We start from the raw sequence: 18376 nt of genomic DNA on the forward strand, positions 1-18376 counted from the left end.
CTTTTATTAAACCTATTATTTGCTAGAGTCCTAAGGAATTCTTCTTAAATCACTGGAGCTTTGGAACTTTTATATCAAAACACTGGCACATATTCAAATGTCCAAGCAGCACCTCCCAATGCCCACACACACAGGCATCACTCCACCAGCTACAATTTTCTGGCAGAAATTCTGAGCACTCTTCTTTCCCAGATAGTATTGGGGAAAAAAAAAAACATTATTTTGAAATTGCAAATACACTTATATCATTTATGCCAGCAAACTGGCATGGGAAGTGACAACTTGCCTATAACCATTCTAACAAAATTGTTAGGACAGATGCACTGAGATACATGCACGTATCCTCAGCACAGAAGGCCCAACCATATTGCAAAAATGGTTAATGATGCCTAATACTTTTCCTGGCAATAATACCAGATGGAGGGAATCCTAGTTGTTTTAAAACTGATGCTTTAAGGACTGAGTGTGTCTCTTCTCACACTTACCACATTTCACAAATATATACCATAAGAATAGCATATTTAGTATTTTTACACACTGTATTATACCTGATTGTGCTTCGTAATGTTATATATAGAGAGAGAGCCTTGCTAAAGATATTACATTTTCCTATCCTGCAAAAAAAAAAAAAAAAAAAGCATGCTCATACAGCCTTTTACAGAGCTTGGTCCTTAGCACAAGACAAGACAAACTCCTCAGCTGATACAAGAGAGGTAAACTCAGATTTCAGATTTTACATTTACATTCAAGTTAACTAGAAAGTAGTTACTCTCTCATCAGATTCTACAGTGAGAGCAATACAGATTTTGGAAAGGTGTAAGGATTTTTTTTATTATTATTTTTTATTTTTAAATGTGATCTATACATTTTTAAAGATATGAAATGCATCACTGAAATTCATCACATAGTTTTCAAAAGGTTTTAGGAGCAAAACTCCAAGAAAACTCCCTGCAACATTTTAAATACACCACTGAACCTCTTGTTATATTCACTATAAAGATCACTGAGATGCATTCAGACATAGGAAACACTGTGATTGTCCAGGACCATTTCAGGCATACTGCAGATGTCTCACTGCATGACATTATTTCAATCAAATGTAAAAAAGTGAAAAAAATAATTTAAAAAAATCAGAACAGCAACCAAAGCAACACCTAACATGGCAAAACTGATTTTAGGAATTTTTCTTTAGAATTCTTGTGCAGCATCAGAGGGCAGTATTGCATAGCACAGATACTCAAAGCCCTTCAAGGGGAAAAAAAATAGCAAGGAATACAGGTTTGAATAATAGCTGTTTGATACCGTCTTAAGGAAGAGAACACACTGGAAACAAGGGATCACCAGGATCAGTATGGGTATAATACTGTACACCGACAGTCTTTCAAGTTCATAAAATTCTATTCTTGGCTCTGCTACCAAGCAAGACAGGCTGGGGGAATTTCCCCGTAGGTGCTCTGGACCAAGAGTAGTCTCTCTCTGTAATCTAATAGCAAAGGAATCCGGAGGTGTCAAATGGAGTAGCATACAGTTTGTGCTGCAGAAGTGCTGAATTGTGAACAATGCTCCCAGCAAGGCAAAACACACAGCAAGACTAGCTTTCTTTTCTTTTGCAGCACATGGCTTGATTGCTGTTCTTTGCTCTAGAAATGTCTGAGTTTTGTTTGTTTCATTACTTGGATATACTCACACTCTGACATCCTGTCATGACAAATACTATGGGACCGGACCAAGACATAAGTTACAGTATTAAGTCTGGAAATGGAGGCAGGGGGAGAGGGGATGGGATTAACAAGAAACACTATGTAGGCAGCTCACCCTTCTGCTCCTGGAGTCACTTGCTTCTCTCCTGCCAATTCAGGAGCATCGTCCTCTTCTGAAGACCCAGCACTGGAGGATTCCTCATCGCTGTCTGCAAGACAATACGCCCTTGGCCTGAAACTGAAAGAATGCAATTTCCAGGTCAAATCTAATATTCTTAAATAACTATTCATCACACACAGCTCTGACTGCCATTACATGTATTTCTATTTGAGATTCTGAGATGTCCTCTGTTTTTATAAACTCTATGACTCTACAGACAGAGTCTGGCCTTTTTTTTTTTTCTTTTTTTAAAAAAAAGGAAGCATCTAATGTGACCCTGGGAAGTTTCATTTTTTACATGTTTTCCAAAAATCCTTTTCTCCCACACAAGTTTGGACTATAATCTCCCTTTGGTGTCTTTCCTGTAAGTATTTTTTCCCCACTGTATCTATTAAGAACTGACCTTCAAGGTTGTGAAGTTTTAACCTCCTCTGACAGAGGGAATATTTATAGGATTTAAGTTGTTTTTTTAGGGGGAAATAAAGCGTCTAAGATGGAAAAAGGTAAACAATGTAATAAGGAGAAGAGCGTGGGGCGGGAGGGAGAGGGATTCTGCTGTTACAGTACAAGTTCTGCTGTTAGGGTACAAAATATCACACAGTAGCAACTAATTCCCAGATTTCAACTATGGAAGAATTTCTGCACACAATCACAGAAACAAATTCAAATCTTTTAAACGGATTAAAATTCAGGAAGGATACAGTGAATACACTTCAGTATTAACAGGTCTCTACCTAATGCGAGAGCGTGAAATAGCTGCACAACACAAGCTTCAAAAGCACGTGGTTTTTGCTCTCTGGACTATACTCAAATATTCTACAACTTGTTTAGAATGCAGTTTATAGCTGTTCTCTCTCTCTTATTTGTGTGTGCGTGCTCTTGCAGACTTATTTGAAATGTCTAATAACCTCACACAAGGCGTGCATGTACTAACACTGCTATTCTATCCATGGTACAAACCCTTCGTTGCTGCACAAAGTCCTAATTTAAAAGGACAACTCACTAGTAGTGCACAGCACTCTTTCCTAACTGCCTACTTAAGAACAAGAGCAGTAATCCCACAACCTCTCTACACCAAAGCATTTGCTACCTAGGCTACTGAAACAAAATCATCAACCTCTTCTTGCCCAGAGATGCATTTGTACCTGCAGAAGAGGAACTGCACAGCAAATTGAACCACCTCCCTGAGGACTTGGAGGGGAAAGGGAGGGGGGCTCATGTCACTGACCCAAATAGCAATGCTGGAGCTATTTCTCAGACACAGAAAAGCTCACGTTTTTAGGTCAGATCAAACTACATATTTTCTACCTGGGTGTGTCCTCACTTCACTTTCCTGTGCACGTCATACCACCCAGGTCAAAGCATGCCCAATAGATTTTCAAGCTCAAAGATACCACCATCTTACAAAAAGGTGATTTATTTGCCTGGGTAATAGGACCCTCTCAAGCCACTCCACAAGCATGTACCTACTGGTTAAGACCACGAGATCACTTATGAAACAAAGCAATAAGCTTTAGTAAGATTCCATACAATGGACCATTTATACAAGATAAATGTTGGCAGAAAACTACTTTGGAGCTACAGTATTGTTCCTGAGCAGATTGCACAATATTTTATGAATTACCATTTGTCAGTTTGTTTTTACATGTTACTCTATAGCAAAAAGCACTTACAGTATGAAACTTCAGTAATTCTGGTTAGCCTGCCTGCATTTGTCTAATCTTGGGTATGTTAGAACCTGCTAGTGTATCCATTTCATAAGACTAACAATTAAATATTCTTCTCCCTTGTGTTTCTTTGTGAGAGTAGCATTTTCCTGAGACTGCATGCATGACAGAATTATCAAACTGTATTACAGCACACTTCATTTCTATTTCAAACAGTAATGCAGCGGCAACGATAGAATGGACTGCAATAGTAATCGATTTGTCTCCATTTATACTGACAATATACAAAGACAGTTAAACTCGGTACTGTGTCTTCAACCCATCTCTTTCTGGAGGAAGAGATGTTTTTCTTACATGAGGTTTTGGTTACTGCACCTTGAGAGGTAGTTTGATCTAGGCTCTTGAGTGACAGAAAGGAGCACAAACAACTAACACATGTGACTTACAGGCAATACAACTGTGGATGCAAGCCTATCCAAAATAGTTTTGATTTGTCATAGCAATTGTCAACCAATAATTAAAAAGCCAGTGAAAAGAACTAACACAACAGAAAGCATAGATGAAACTCAAACTTTTCTATATTTCTCAGCCTTTGAGTTTGTTGTTGTTGTTGATTATCTTTTTAAATAATATCCACTGTAGTTAAGGGGAAAAAAATAAATCTCATTCAAACTAGAATATATTAGACTGCTCCGCTGGTAAAGCTGACATGATACCTGGCTCTGAGCACGTGAAACATATAAGCAACCATGAAACATGTGCAGGGAGCAACACAGTGTTAGTTAACAGTTCCACCTTAAAGTAATTGGTTGCTTAGCTACAAGCATTTACATTTGCTTTGCTGTGGGCCTATTGCTCACTCAGAAATCATGTTTTTGAATAAGAAAACAATGTGTCCACTAATTATGGACAGATACGAAAATACGCATAGAAAATTCTGTAGGGATGGGAAAAACAAGCAAACAAGAACTCCACCTGTATAGACAATTTTTTCCCTATTTCCAATGTTTTGGTGGATAAGATTAAATGATTTTTTTAAAAAATCATAAATGGTAAATAAGTAGAATATGAAGAAAATTGGAGACTAAAGAATGGGTGTGATTGTTCCCCATGATGAAATAAAGGTATCGAAACATACAACATTATCCTTGCATAACATATATAGTCTATTTCCCTTCCACAAGTGTTTACTATTACATGGTTTGCTATAGTAGCTGTAACATGCTGTAGTAGTATTTGCATGTTAATATCTCCAATATTCTGCCTTACTGCTAGGACCCCAAATCAAGCATAAGACAAAGCTAAATTTTTAAGTCACACAGCATTTTAAAATCATATAAATATACAATTCTACTACAGAAGCCTTTTATTAAGACAATTATCAATAGTGTAATCAACCATTAAAGTTACACAGAAAGGACAAGTTCTACACTCACATGTACACACCTCCCCCCAACTCCTTTCAATCCACTGCAAAGCCAGAGTTGCATATACACCAGGAAATTTCCACTTTTTCCACTATGAAAGGTCAGGCCTGACTCTACCACTGCAACCTTACCCTTCTTTGCCGATCTCTCCAACTTTCAGTGCTTCACCAAGAGGCTCTTTACCAAGTTTGGTCAAGTTCATCTTGGTCTCTAGGGTCATTAGGAAAGATCCATTGTAGGACATTTCCAAATCAATCCAAAGTCCTAAAAAAAAAAAAAAGCCATTTTAGGAACAGTCATCATAATTTTAAAGCAAAACATTTTTTTTTTTAGATTAATGTCTATTCATCACACTATTTCCAAAGAGAAAAAGGAAATATTTTTTGCCAACTGATATATCATTAATTCACAAAAAATTTGAAAGCTTAGCAAAGCAAGTTTTCTGTTCTTATTAAGCTTATAAAACAAAGTTAAATGTTGGGATATGCATCAAAGGCAGGTTGAAAGACAGATCAGTCTAGTACAGTTCATGATCTAAAAAAAGAGTGTGATTTGTGCACACCTAAACTGCTTAAGAGATCTGAATCAAGATAAAGAAAATAGAATACAATCAGGGATTCACTTCAGAAACTACTTATAGTACTGCTCCAAGCCAAACTGTAATGGGGACACTCCTCTATAGTATACCACCCCAATGAACAAACCTTGAGTTCCCAGAATAACATCTCTTCTTACAAATCACAACATGCAGTCCGTTTTTGCTCCCAACAATGGCTTATCAAAGAAGCATGAAAATGTTCGTTCAGTAACTCAACTTTAGGCATTCTCCTTGTGACTCACAAGTTGTTACTGAGAACAATTCTAGAGGTGTAGTATTAAGTTAAATCCTATTGTCTGGGCAGACTATTCACTTATCAAAATCACCCAAAAAATCGTCTTAGGAATACTTGCAGGATTACATCCTGCCTCTTAAATGACACCCACTGACTTACTGAGTAAAAAAAGCTGTAGGGTATTTGCAATCCAGAGATTAGAAATCAGATGCCACTAAGCATAGATTATGCATCTTCCTTTTCCAGACGTTGCAGCTGCACACAATACGCCCTACCAGTATCTGGTACATGACCACTAATGCATCTTACTTTTATTTGGATGCAATTCATGGCAACTACTGTCTGGTTTTGACTGATCTAGGAGAGACACCCCTTTTCAATTAAATTACAACTGTCTTTTTTTCTGCAAAAGCGTATCAGAAGAATGGCATTGTCCCTGATTCCACCAGAAATATCAACAGAAATACACACAGCTCCCAAGGACCAGGTCACTGATACACAACGAGCTGGAAACAGCACTGAAGGAACATTGCTGCTTTATTAACCCAAGTTACTCTTTTCCATCAATCTTCTAATTCTGTACTAGAACAAAACACAAGAACTCAAACAGAAGCTCACATAGACTTTTCTTCTTTACAATAATGAAGTAGGAGTGAGATCATCAGAAATAGAACAGCCAGAGAGACCTTTTAGATAACCAAAGAATCAGCATGGTTCACACTTAATACTGTTTTAAGAGTAGATCAAATTAAGCTAAAGATGCCATTACTGAGGGTGGAGTCCTTCTGGTCAAAAAACGTTCATATGCCTTTTCCAAAGGGAAAAAGGGAGGCAGGGGAGGGAGAAGGTGTGAAGAACAGGGCAGATGGCACAATTTATTCAGAGTTAGCCTTGACAGAAGTATAGTAAATACTAGAGTACATATCACTAAAATAGGACTATTAACAGAAACAAGATCTTTTTTTCCCCTAATACTATCAGCTAATATATTTAGTTACTTTTAAGAGTCCTAATAATCAAATCCTGTAATCAAGCACTGACAGAAAAGTATGAATGAAACAAAGCATATCACACCTAGTAACTGTCTGAGATCTAAAGTCTTACAAAAGGTGACCACAAATGACTGATTGTATCAAAGAGGTTCCAAAAAACCATCTTAAGTGTTCAATCTGGATACCAGCTTACAGTTTTATGAAATTTTTCATGCAGGTGTGATTAATTCATACATCAACTTACTCACAAATAAATTTATTCTTATGAAAACGAATTTCAAACTATCATCCCTTTATTTATATACATGCTTTTAAGTACAAAAGCAAAACAAGTTATTTCCTTCCATAATTACTCATTGCAAGCTCTTAAAAACTTCAGATATTAAGAGCTCACGTCATTCAATAACATGAAAAATTACAAAGGATTACAGATTCTACATTCTACAAGCAAGCATTTACAAAATGTTTGCTTGTCATGGGTCAACTGAACAAGAAACTGAAGGAATTAATTGTTCTCACTGCTGCTGTCAGTAATTAATTGAAGCAAAACATTCAAGTCTCCTAAACCCCATCTCATGACTGAGAACGACAGTCCTTGGTCATAACTAAAAGTATTAGAACAGCGAGAAAGGAATTCAAAAAATGTTTAAATCTGTTTCGCTCAGATAGTCTAAAAAAAAAAATTAACCCAAGCAAAATGCTTTGGTCTTGATATCTTCATCTAAAAGTTGGAAGAGCAATTTAAAATAAGTTGTTTGTCTAATATGCAATGCACAGCCGTATGACAACAGGTCCTCCAAGGGAATATTTCCCTTTAGACCAATTAGAAGCTGCTCTACCTCAAGTCAAATAATTCCCCTGCACTTCTACAGTCCAGAGTAACAATATGGTAAGTAAAGAAGTGAATGGATTGAGAGCAGACAAATTAAGAAATCCTTGATAAACTCAAAAACAATTCCAAGTGAAAAAACATTCTGATTACATGTCTTAGAAAGACGGTATCTAACTTTCCTCAGCATGTAGAAGAACAAATATTTCTGAAGCTAAAAAAAATTAACTGAAGTTTTTTCTTTTTGTGAAAGTACTAAAGTGGCAAGAATGTCCTCAAATATACTCCTGTGACCAAGTGTAAGCCAGAAAAAAAAAAAAAACAAACAGGAAAGGAGAACAAGAGTTCCGATTTATAAATCAGCAGCATGAAAGTCATTCAACTCTAAAAAAAATCATATTAAACAATGAAGATATAAAAATGATGCCATATCATGAAGTTTCTTTTTCAAAGCAATGCTGCATTTTCTGTTTTCTGATTTATTACAATTGTATTTTCTGAATCCCTGATTTCAAAGCTAGGCAACTTCTCTTGGAGTGCCAAGTCTGTTTGCTGCTGCAGTACAGAATCAGTTCTCTCCTGATGAGATGTGCACTGTTTTCTGTAGTCCACAATAGAGTGGCAGATACATCTATGTTGGATGCTAATTTTAGTTTACTTCTGTAATATTTTCTAATGAAAAGACATGCTCAGATTTCCTTAATTTCCCTATCTATAGAATTATGTTTATACCAAGCCTGATGCTACTGTTGTTGGAGACAGATCACTCAGTTATTCCTTCAGAACAAGTTCTTATTAAGTATACCTTCCTTAAACTGAAATACCTGCAAAAGCAACAGATTAAAATTCTGTTCTCCACAGATATGAAGGCACAAACCTAGCAAAAACAGAAGAGGAAACAATATTTTACCTCTGTAATCAATAGAAGGTTTGAAGGCTTGAAGGATCTTCGGCACTGCTATCCCCATGTCAAGCTCAGTTAGTGTTAGCTCATTCATGAAGTATGGCAGCTAAACAAACAGAATGTAAAAATCAAATCCACATTATAGAACTATAGATCATCATTTCCTGAGAACAGACATAAATATTGTTAAGCTTAAGGAATGGATTGAGTGGAAAAGCCACCAGTGAAAAAACACAAATACGATTACAAGTATTTCCTCAAATTCTAAGATTTCATATTTTTCAGTTTCAAAATAGTATTTTAGAGGGAGATTTAGCATCTGAATTTAGAGAATGTTTTTAAAACTATATTTAGGTTCAGTTGTTGACCTTAAGCTTCCAGCACGCCTTGTAGTCAAATCATGTAAACAGCTCAAGAACAAAGTATAAATCCTATTTTACTGTGAATAAAAATCAAAGACTATTTTGGATTTTAAGTTCAGTCAGATGTTTTATAGTTGCAGTTACCTCAATGTCTTAGCTATTTTTATCTACAGCAAATTATTTCATAACACATTAGCCTTTAAATATGTACCATAATTTTAGTATTATAATAGAGGCAGAGTATCACAGTGATTTGGGTATCTATTTACTTGTAAGTACTTCTAATTGATAGAACTTCTGTCTCCTGTGAACAAATAGTGCTTTAACCTATCTAAGATAGATCCATCCCCCATTCCCAGTGTTACACTCAGCTGTTCCCAATGACATGTTTGAATATCCTGCTGTCACAATCGTGAAAACAGCCAAGGCAGAATTAGGTTACTGCTTATTTCCCAAAAAACAAGCAACACTACCTCACAGCTGGTGCTGGCAGCTAAATTTCAGAGCTTTTGTCAACAAGACTGCATCTTCCTTTGGTTTTAGAAACAGGCAAACTCCTCACCAAACATCAGGAACTAAACAGGCCTGTGATTAACAGCTGCTGTTCAGAAGTTACAGAATGCAAAGGGAAGACCCAAAAGCCATTCAAAAGCACCGCTCTTCCCTTCACCTTTTGAGCTTATACAGTCAATGTACAATTATAATGATCATCTCAGAGAGGGCTCTTTCCCTTGACTGCTACTCACACCAACCTCGCCTGCAAGCAGTGAACATCTGAATTTAATAGGAAAACAGTATAACTGTGGTTCCTGGATCTCCTCTCTTTAAGGCAATCTACTGTTTTCCATGGCAGATTTCATTTAAAGTTCAGAATCTTCATTTAGTTTCTCTTCACAATTCAAGTGGAAAAAAAACCACAGAAGTACTGCAACCCTAGCCATAGAGACCTGAGTCAGTAAAGTTGAATAACTTTTAAGTAGCTGTACTTATCCTTAAAGTAAATATAATAATATTTCTACTTTTAACATAGAAAATTACAAACAAATAATTAATGTAGTTCATTTGAAACTGAAGTGATAAAGGTAACTTGTCAAGCTGCTACTATGAAATGAATTGTGAAACTGAACTGGAAGTCTGCATCACATTTATTTACCACCACTTGTCTTTTACAGAGCTTTGGATATCTAAAAAAAACTCTTCTGCTGTTTTTGATCTCAAAGATTATGTGCTTGTTTTCTTCCATTAAGAACGAGAAGTGCGAGTCTCCAAATTAGTTACCTTTATTTTGCTAAGTTTCATTTGGATCTTCTTTGACACCAGATCAGACCAATATTTTTCTCCTAAAAAATCCCAAAATATTCTTCCAAGCAAAGCATTCACCCAGGCCTCCTGTTCTTCTTCCTCATCTTCCACATGTGCATCTGGTAACTGAAAACACAGAGCAGGTTATTCAGATGTGGAAACTATTCTAAGTTCAGAAAAGGCCTCATTTACACCAGGAAGTTGTGTTATAGCCCACGTCAGCTAAGAACACTAAAAATGTCCAGCACAAACAGCAGCTTCACAGCCATGTCAGCTGGCCTGATGTGAGCGTGCTTGTCATCATCCTGACACACAACAGAGCGAATGAGACTACATAGCTATGGATTCGCCTCTGGCAATGAAATGAGAAAGCTGTACACATTAACCTCTGGCAGAAAAAGCAGATAAACTCAAAGTGGACAGACTACAAATGCATCTGTAGCAGAGACATTCTCCCTTCCCAACAAACTTTAGAACAGCTATGCTATTGAGGAAAGCAAAGATGCACAAAAGGTTTTGTTTACAGTCCAAGAGAATTATGCCTCGGTTTACTGGAGAACCATCTCAAAACACTTAAAGATATTACATGTTCAGATGTTGCATCTCTGACTATAGACAGGAAAGCAAAAGCAGCTGAAGTAATCTGGGGCGTATACAAAATAACCTTTTATGCATCAGAGGAACAGCATGGTTTCCTGAATCCGATATGCAAACATTGGAAGGAAGAATATGTTTGCCTGTACTGTGTTTGTTTTATCTTCTATTTGTGTTTTCTCAGAACTGGATTTAAGAAAGTAAGATTGGACTTTGTTTTCCTACACTGAGAAACTGCCACAAACAGGACCCAACTTATACTTGTGTCATACAATAATACTATTCCAATTGGGTGCTCAGATGTTCTTGGGAATTTTAGAAGGCCTTTAGCTCCCAACAAGGAGCAGAAAACAAAAGTCATTTTTACTATCAAGTACTAAAAGTTCTACTTAGATTATTTCAGCAAGCCAGGACCTCAAAAATATGTTTTTGCTTCAATCTACTTTAGAATATACACAGAAAAAAATAAATTTTACTATTACTGGGAATTGAGGGGTGGCTTTTTTTGGGGGGGGGGGGGGGGGGGGGGGGGGGGGAGTATTACCTTTTTCACAGCTGTAGGGCTGCTATCTGCACTGAGGACTGGACTACCTGATGGGCTTTTCTTTTCTTGTGGAACACACTTCGCCATGTAAATATTGTAGTCCAGAAGCATTTTCTGCCGCACATTGCCAGCCAGATCCTTGTGCTTAGGCTGGGATGCAACTTCTTCCGCACTGCCCTTGCTGCTGCTACGACTGTGTGTAAGAACTCCAGACTGGCTATCAGTTCTACTGTGTGTTGGCAAGATCCCTAAAACAAAAAGAATAATACTCGTTAAACAGAAAAATAATCTGACAGTCAAATAGTAGAGTGCATGATCAAACACTTAAAGGAAAAAAATTAGCTTGCAGACATAATTTATTCTGAAAAAAGACCCAAGTAGTGCTTTCTCATTTTGAAGGGTAAAAGTAAATTCCACAACTCTGTATTTAGCTGGTCTTAAACCCAAGTTAGTCAATATTTGGCAAGACTCAGCACTCAGGAGGATGTATGACTGGAAAATCAGCTGATCAATACCACGTTTAAATATGGACACACACACACACACGTACAACATATGGCAGAATTCCCAACAGCTCTGCTAGGGAATGCCTAAAATAAAAGTCAGGTGATTAAAACACACCTATAACTAATTTAAGTTTAATTATAGACTGTTACAATTAAAAAGACTGTCAAAAGCATGTAACTATTAGAATTCTAATTATCCATTAATTTTGCATTTGCATTTCAAGAAGCTATGGGCCAGAAATAATTATGTTAACTTTTAAAAAGCTTCTCAGAGAAAAGATAAAGAAAGAACAGCATGAGTCATTCAGATTTTAAAACATAGCAGAGGATGGCTTAAAATTAGTATTTCAAATATTTCATCAATATGATGGAATATCTGATATGTTTCTTGGTTCAGGTACGTATTAGGACAGGTCTTTGTATTTAAACACAAAAACATGTTTTGCTGTGACTTTAACCCATGAGAAAGTATTTTATTCTTTACGGGAGACTGCAGTAGAAGGAAGGATGGAGGAGGAAGAATGGGTAATAAAAGGACAGTCTAATAGTAATACTGCAAGTGTTGACATCAGTTCCAGCACTAGAGAAGAAAAAAGACTGAACAACTAATCCTTACAAAAGTTACAGGAGTTGTTACAGTCATTGAAAAATCATGCTCTTGCATAGTCTAAAAACAGTAAGAACAGTTGAGGGCATACAGGCAAGAGATTAATCAAAGGCCAAGATGAGAAGCATGAGTGTGTCTTCAGTAATACTTGTCTGTTAAGATCACTATAGCTCCACAGTAGATGCAACTACCGCTGTGAAAACATAACTTTGGTTTGTTTCTTTTAATAGACAATTTTACTAGGAAAAAAAGTTATGAATACCTGGCTTGCTCCCACACAAACTGGATGGTTTCTTTGCTTCAGATTTCAGCTTGGATGCTAGAAGGAACCTTCGGAACCATTCCTCCTTCTCCCTACCGGTCCTTCCAAAGAGATAAAGCACTTGATCCTTTTGGCTAGTGTACTTTGCTCCATCCTGAGGTTTCTTGGATTCCTCATTGTTCAAGTCCACTTTCTCAGCAGATGACTTTTCCTCTGCAGTCTCTTTATCAGACTGGGCTTTAGCCATGAAGTCATCCTGTCTAGCAAGTTCAATACAAATAGGGTATTTTTTATTCCAAATTCGTTTTCGTGCCAGACTCTTGGGAACCAGGGAAATCTGAAGGACAAATGAGAGAGTTATATTCACTTATTTTTCTGTTGTATCTTCTATGTTTCTATAGTCACGTGTATAACATGGGAATGTGAAAGATACCAATCCTACACTGGATCTGCTGGGTTTAACTGACTCTTAGTTTATAGCTCCTTGTTGTCCAATTCACCGCATCTTCGGTGAGCCATGGTATTAGAATTAAAAACAAGGACCACTCAAGCAGCTTAGAATTTCAGTCTTGTGGATTAGAAACTCAGTTTTCATTTAAAAGATTTTATTTTCACAGTTATACAGAAAATTTGAAAAAACAAGAACCTTATTTCTGTGACCATTAAGTAACAAGAACTGTGGAAAAAAACCTTGGAGAATACATTCAAGGCACCTGGCACTTTTGCAACCAGCTGGGAGGGCGACAGGGAATGAAGGAAGTTTTTCCTTGGTGTTTTCTTGGTCATTCTCTCCCTCTAATTCCCACAGTTTCTTCCTACATCTATACTGCTAAGGCCCTCTACTCAAGTAGCATGCCATAAAAAAAAATCTATTCTTTTAATAACGAGATATTGATCATATAATGTCCATGGAATTGACTTTACATGGAACCTGCTCACAGATTTGAGGAAGGCAAATAACATGTAGGAAAACTGTCCTAAAATTACTCTTGATGCAAGCTTCCAATTGCAAAAATCCTGATTTCCTTCCCTAGACTGCAGGTACCAACAGCAAGGCACGTCTGTTCCAGCCACCTCTCACCTCTTTTACACTCATATACAACCTATGTTCCCTCTTCAAGAGAAATGCAGGTGTTGTCTGAACTGCCCTGGGATAACGACAACAACCAAAGATTATGCATTTTGGTGTAAGCTTCAAAACAGTTGTGAAGTAATCTAACATATAGGGAACAATTCTCTAACCTTTTTTTGAACTGACAGAGGAAAATCATGCTTTTCCTTTGCTGTGTAAACAGGCAATTTTTTCTAAATCCTGCTCAGTTTTCCTCCTCAGCACAATCTTTTGCAAGTTTGTCACAAAACAGTTTTGTTTACACAATGACAGCACATGAAACCAGAGGAATGAAAAAAAAAAGTTTTGAAGTATTCTCTGTTAAAATCAAGTAAGTAAAGCACACTCACCTTGCTCTCTGTAAGTTCATAAATTTTCTGGCTGACATACGTGACTTCAGGCTTTGGCTCGTTGTACACAGCCCTTCTAGAAATATTTTTATTGGGTTTTGAAAGTCTTAAGGTGCTTCCTTCAAGTCTCACATAGACTGAGTGAGTCAACGTAGCATGGTATGTTTCTGGATCATAATTATAAATTTCATTCATCCATCCCTAGAGAAGAAAACACTTATTAATAGGCTTTTAAGCTGCTGAAAAAAGCAAGTACAGCATGTACACAAAAGTTCAAAAGTTGTAAGTAATTATCCAAGCTTTTGCCAAACGCATGTCACTTACTGCACAAATAAATACAACAGAGCAGTAAATACAGTAAATGAGGCAGCACCAAACTGACAGAGCAGGAGGTGAGGACTGTATCCCGAGCACACAATCTGGTTTTCTGGGCTAGTCATTCTGAGAGAGAGCACTGTGCTGCTCACGCTTCATCTTCCTGAAATGCTGCGAGAGCTGCAGATGCGGGCTTGCTGGGAAAAGCCACAAGCCAGCCGGCACGGACATGCTGCAGAGTGCTTTGTGCTGTCTGCTTACACAAAGCACGGACATTTTAATCGCCAACAATCAAGGCAGAGCAAACAGCCTGCTTATAGACAGTGCTGACTTTTTCATCGCCAACAATCACAGACTACGATGGAGTTTGCTTTAACACACCATCGCTGTTTAACATTGTTTAACGTGTTGTGTAACTGCGCTGTTACAACACACAAGTCATACATGTGGATTAAATTCTATTTATTTCTGTGCAGTAAAAGAAAACACAACGCAGAAAACAATGAACAAACCCTGCTGTAGGTACAAACCAGGCTGTAGGTACGGGTTCTAACCACAGATGGGATGTTACCCCTAACATCTGGTTACAGGAGGCACAAAATAAATGGGGCAGAACACAAGCTGGAATACTCATTCAGAGAAGACAAGTCTTCCTTCTCTTAACCCGCCAAACAACATACTTTGATAATGACTTCTACCTGCACATCCGAACGTTAATTCTGCAGACTCAGTATTCATTAACATCAACGGACAATGAAAGAGATGGACTTCAACAGAGGTGCTCTAGAGCACGAAGTGAAATGGCATCTTCACCAACACCAAGGTGCTGCTGGCAGGTGGCAGAGGGGGGAACTGAACAGGCAATCCGGCATACTTCAAAACAACAGCAAAGTTCTAACTACATGCAAAACACCCCAGGTATTACTGCCGCATTTTAACTTCTTGAATAAGTTTCCACCCACACACTGAAAAGCAAAGTTTATTTTAATGCTCATTTGCTCCAGTGCCATACAATTCCTCAAAGCAAACAGCATGCCCTGTCTTAGATGCCATAGTAACAGTGGCATCTATGTTTTGCTTACTCCACCATCGAGTTCTATTTTCACTGTAAATCCTAAAAAAACCTCCTAGATCAATTAGCATTCTTTTTATGTTCAGGAAAGATTAAGTCATTCATCTCTGCTCAGCTCCAAAGCTGTCTCTTTATTAACAGCAATATCAATACTTGCTCTCTGAAGAAGCTTTGTGTCTGATTGTTTGCTTACACTGGGTTATATACAACTACCATATAGGAAACACATCACATTAGGAAGAGTTTTCTATAAACCATCAAGGTTCTGCACAGCAGGGCTGCTGTTTGTTTGAGCATATCCTATTTCCTTCCTAGAAATTATTAGTCAAGCCATCTTTGAGCAGACAGCAATTAACTTTCAGCCAGGAACTCCAGCTGGACTTACTGAAGCACAAGGACATCAAGTGACTTGCCTAGAGCCACTATGAGCCATTCGCTCTGTGCAGAACTGAAACATCCATATGGCTGGCAGACCTCCGGAGAGGCTCCCACCTGCCCCCCAGATCAGATCTCTCAGCTATTTCTAGCTCAGACAACAAAGTCTGGAGGCCTGCAGCCAGGCAAATGCACAGAGGAAAGTTTGCTGCCTTAAAAGTTTGTCTCCTCCTCCTGCAATGAAGTTCTGTTGAAAAGGATGCAAAAGGCACGAAGAGGAAGGAATGCACGGAAAGGGGCTATTTTAGTGAAGCTTAGCCACACAAGCCATTTTAATAACTGTAATAAGCTATAATGTTATTTTCAGTAGGAGGATTGGAAACCTCCCTGTATGTATGGTACCCAAAAAGGAAGGGGAAAATACCCCAAAGTTTCTTTAACACCCTGCATGAGATGGAGCCAGCTGAGCTCTCCGACACCAGCACTTGAGCTGAGCAGAGGACGTGTAGCAGGAAGACAACACATGATTTACACGCCGTTCTCAACTATCACAGCACCATACCAAGAAGTGAAAACCCATCAAAATCCAAAGCTTCAAAGATGAAAAGCTGGGATTTGAGACAAGATGAACACCTTTGCACACGCATCAGATGCACAAACGTCGCTACACTTTCCCAGTAGCTATAGCTATACAGCTCTTCTCCAAGACCTTTACAGTCACATTTGATGTTCTCTCACCAACATCTACCAAGATACCCTAAGTCCCATCTGCAATAAAAAGGAGCAAGGCACAGCCTACAGTAAGTGACTTAATCAGGTTCAGTGAATGTCCGGTATGAAAGGGGACTGAATTGATCCAGTATGTCATCCACTACGCCAGCACCCGTCCTATCCAGCCTCCTGCTGTTACAGTGCCAGTACCAGCCTTTCTGCCAGAAGATTTCCTGACACTACATAATTAAACAGAACTCTTGAGGATTCTCTGCCTCCTTAGTGTGTAAATTCTCCCTTCTGTTTTGGCATTTGGGAGCCCTGGAAATTCCCACCTGCTTTTCTGATCCCTGTTATGTGCCCACGCCTTCCACTTCAAACAAACGGAGCAGCTCTATCATCTGCCAAACACACAGTTCTCCCCACTCCTGCCTCCCCTGCTCACTGAACCTAACCAACCAAGTGCTGCTCCTCACAGCACGCCCCTGGTTGTTAGTTCTGAAGAACCACTCCAAGACTCAACGACAATTTCCAGCTGCCTAAGGCACTGAGAGTTCAAAACCTAGAACCAACAGGAGGTGAACGCAGTTCCTGCCTTAAACAGCAACCTGCGGGGCAATTTCTATACAAGGAGGAGATGGCTGCTTCATGTATTTGAGGCACGGACCTAAAAAAAAGATACAGAAAGCTAAATCTGGGGGTTTTCTTCCAGACAGCACCTGGTCAAAAGTCAGCATGAAAGAGATACCACGTTATTACAAACCCTCCCTAAACATAGTTTCCTAATTTCAAAGGACAGGCTCTTTCCTTTTTCCACTCATCTTCCAAGTTGTTTTGTAGCACAAAGAAACACTGCGTGGCTAGAGGGGGATGCTAATAATTCAACAAGTGATGTTTACTATTAATGAATCTGAAAACATGGGCCAGACACAGCAATATTTGTCCCATCCATCTAACAGTGTTAAGGGGGGATGACACCATCTGCCTTCTCATTTTCAGCATTCGTCATTTTTGTACAGTAAATTGTTTTGCTTAGAATAAAAAAAAAATGCTAAGGTTATCCTAGAAGCTCCCAAATTCATTACAAGTCCCCATATTTTAAGAATATAATTTTAGCAGAAACGCATTCACCCCTCTCTTTGCAAAAATGAAATGAAAGCTTCACAACCCAAGTAAGCCATTTTGCAATGCCTCTAAACAGAGATGTTATGTTACCGTAACGTACCAGCAACAGGCAAATTTTCCCAAACTACTGAAGCAACAATGGATTTCCTTGTGTAGGAGAGGAGAGACTGTATGATGTTTTTTTCATCCTAGCGAAGTTGTTAAAAATAAGAAATTTAGTAATTCAGGGAGGACAATGACCATAGTCATATGCTAGTCTGCAGCTGCTTGCCCTTTACACTGATCCTGTGATCTCCAGTTGTAAAGGTCAGCAGTTGCTGTGAATTCACAGCCGAAACCAGGCGAAAGTGCCTCCTGCTCAGTTTGGTAGCTAACCTGAAACAAGCAGCTGGTTAAAATATTGGGAGGCAGGGCTTTTATAGCAAAGGTCGTGGATATCAGTAAAAAACATAGGTGCGCTAACAGGATCTGGCTTCTTTGTTAGACGGCGGAGACTGAAATTCTGGCTTTCAAATGGCCCTAAGTCATCTGTCAGAGCAGCGCCACCAACTACTGCAGCCCTCCAGGGAACGCAGGCGGCCCTGCAACGCCAGCACCCCCACAAAATGCCTCGAAAAGGCCTACAGAT

The 18376-nt window shown here is 38.4% G+C and overlaps 1 protein-coding gene across 7 annotated transcripts in view; it reads right to left on the reverse strand.

The window, feature by feature from the left end:
* TEX2 (testis expressed 2) overlaps positions 1-18376 on the reverse strand; it is a 75041-nt gene that overhangs the window by 28722 nt on the left and 27943 nt on the right. For all 7 annotated transcript variants that reach the window (XM_066980095.1, XM_066980096.1, XM_048064613.2 and 4 more), the window contains 7 exons: positions 14151-14351; positions 12690-13026; positions 11315-11562; positions 10153-10302; positions 8519-8618; positions 5086-5218; positions 1816-1938 (listed from right to left, as the gene is read on the reverse strand). In XM_066980095.1, the coding sequence (XP_066836196.1) occupies positions 1816-1938; positions 5086-5218; positions 8519-8618; positions 10153-10302; positions 11315-11562; positions 12690-13026; positions 14151-14351 (1292 nt within the window). The remainder of the gene's footprint in view (positions 1-1815; positions 1939-5085; positions 5219-8518; positions 8619-10152; positions 10303-11314; positions 11563-12689; positions 13027-14150; positions 14352-18376) is intronic.

Source organism: Anser cygnoides, chromosome 19 (genome assembly GCF_040182565.1).
Source record: "Anser cygnoides isolate HZ-2024a breed goose chromosome 19, Taihu_goose_T2T_genome, whole genome shotgun sequence".
Classification (NCBI taxonomy): Eukaryota; Metazoa; Chordata; class Aves; order Anseriformes; family Anatidae; genus Anser; species Anser cygnoides.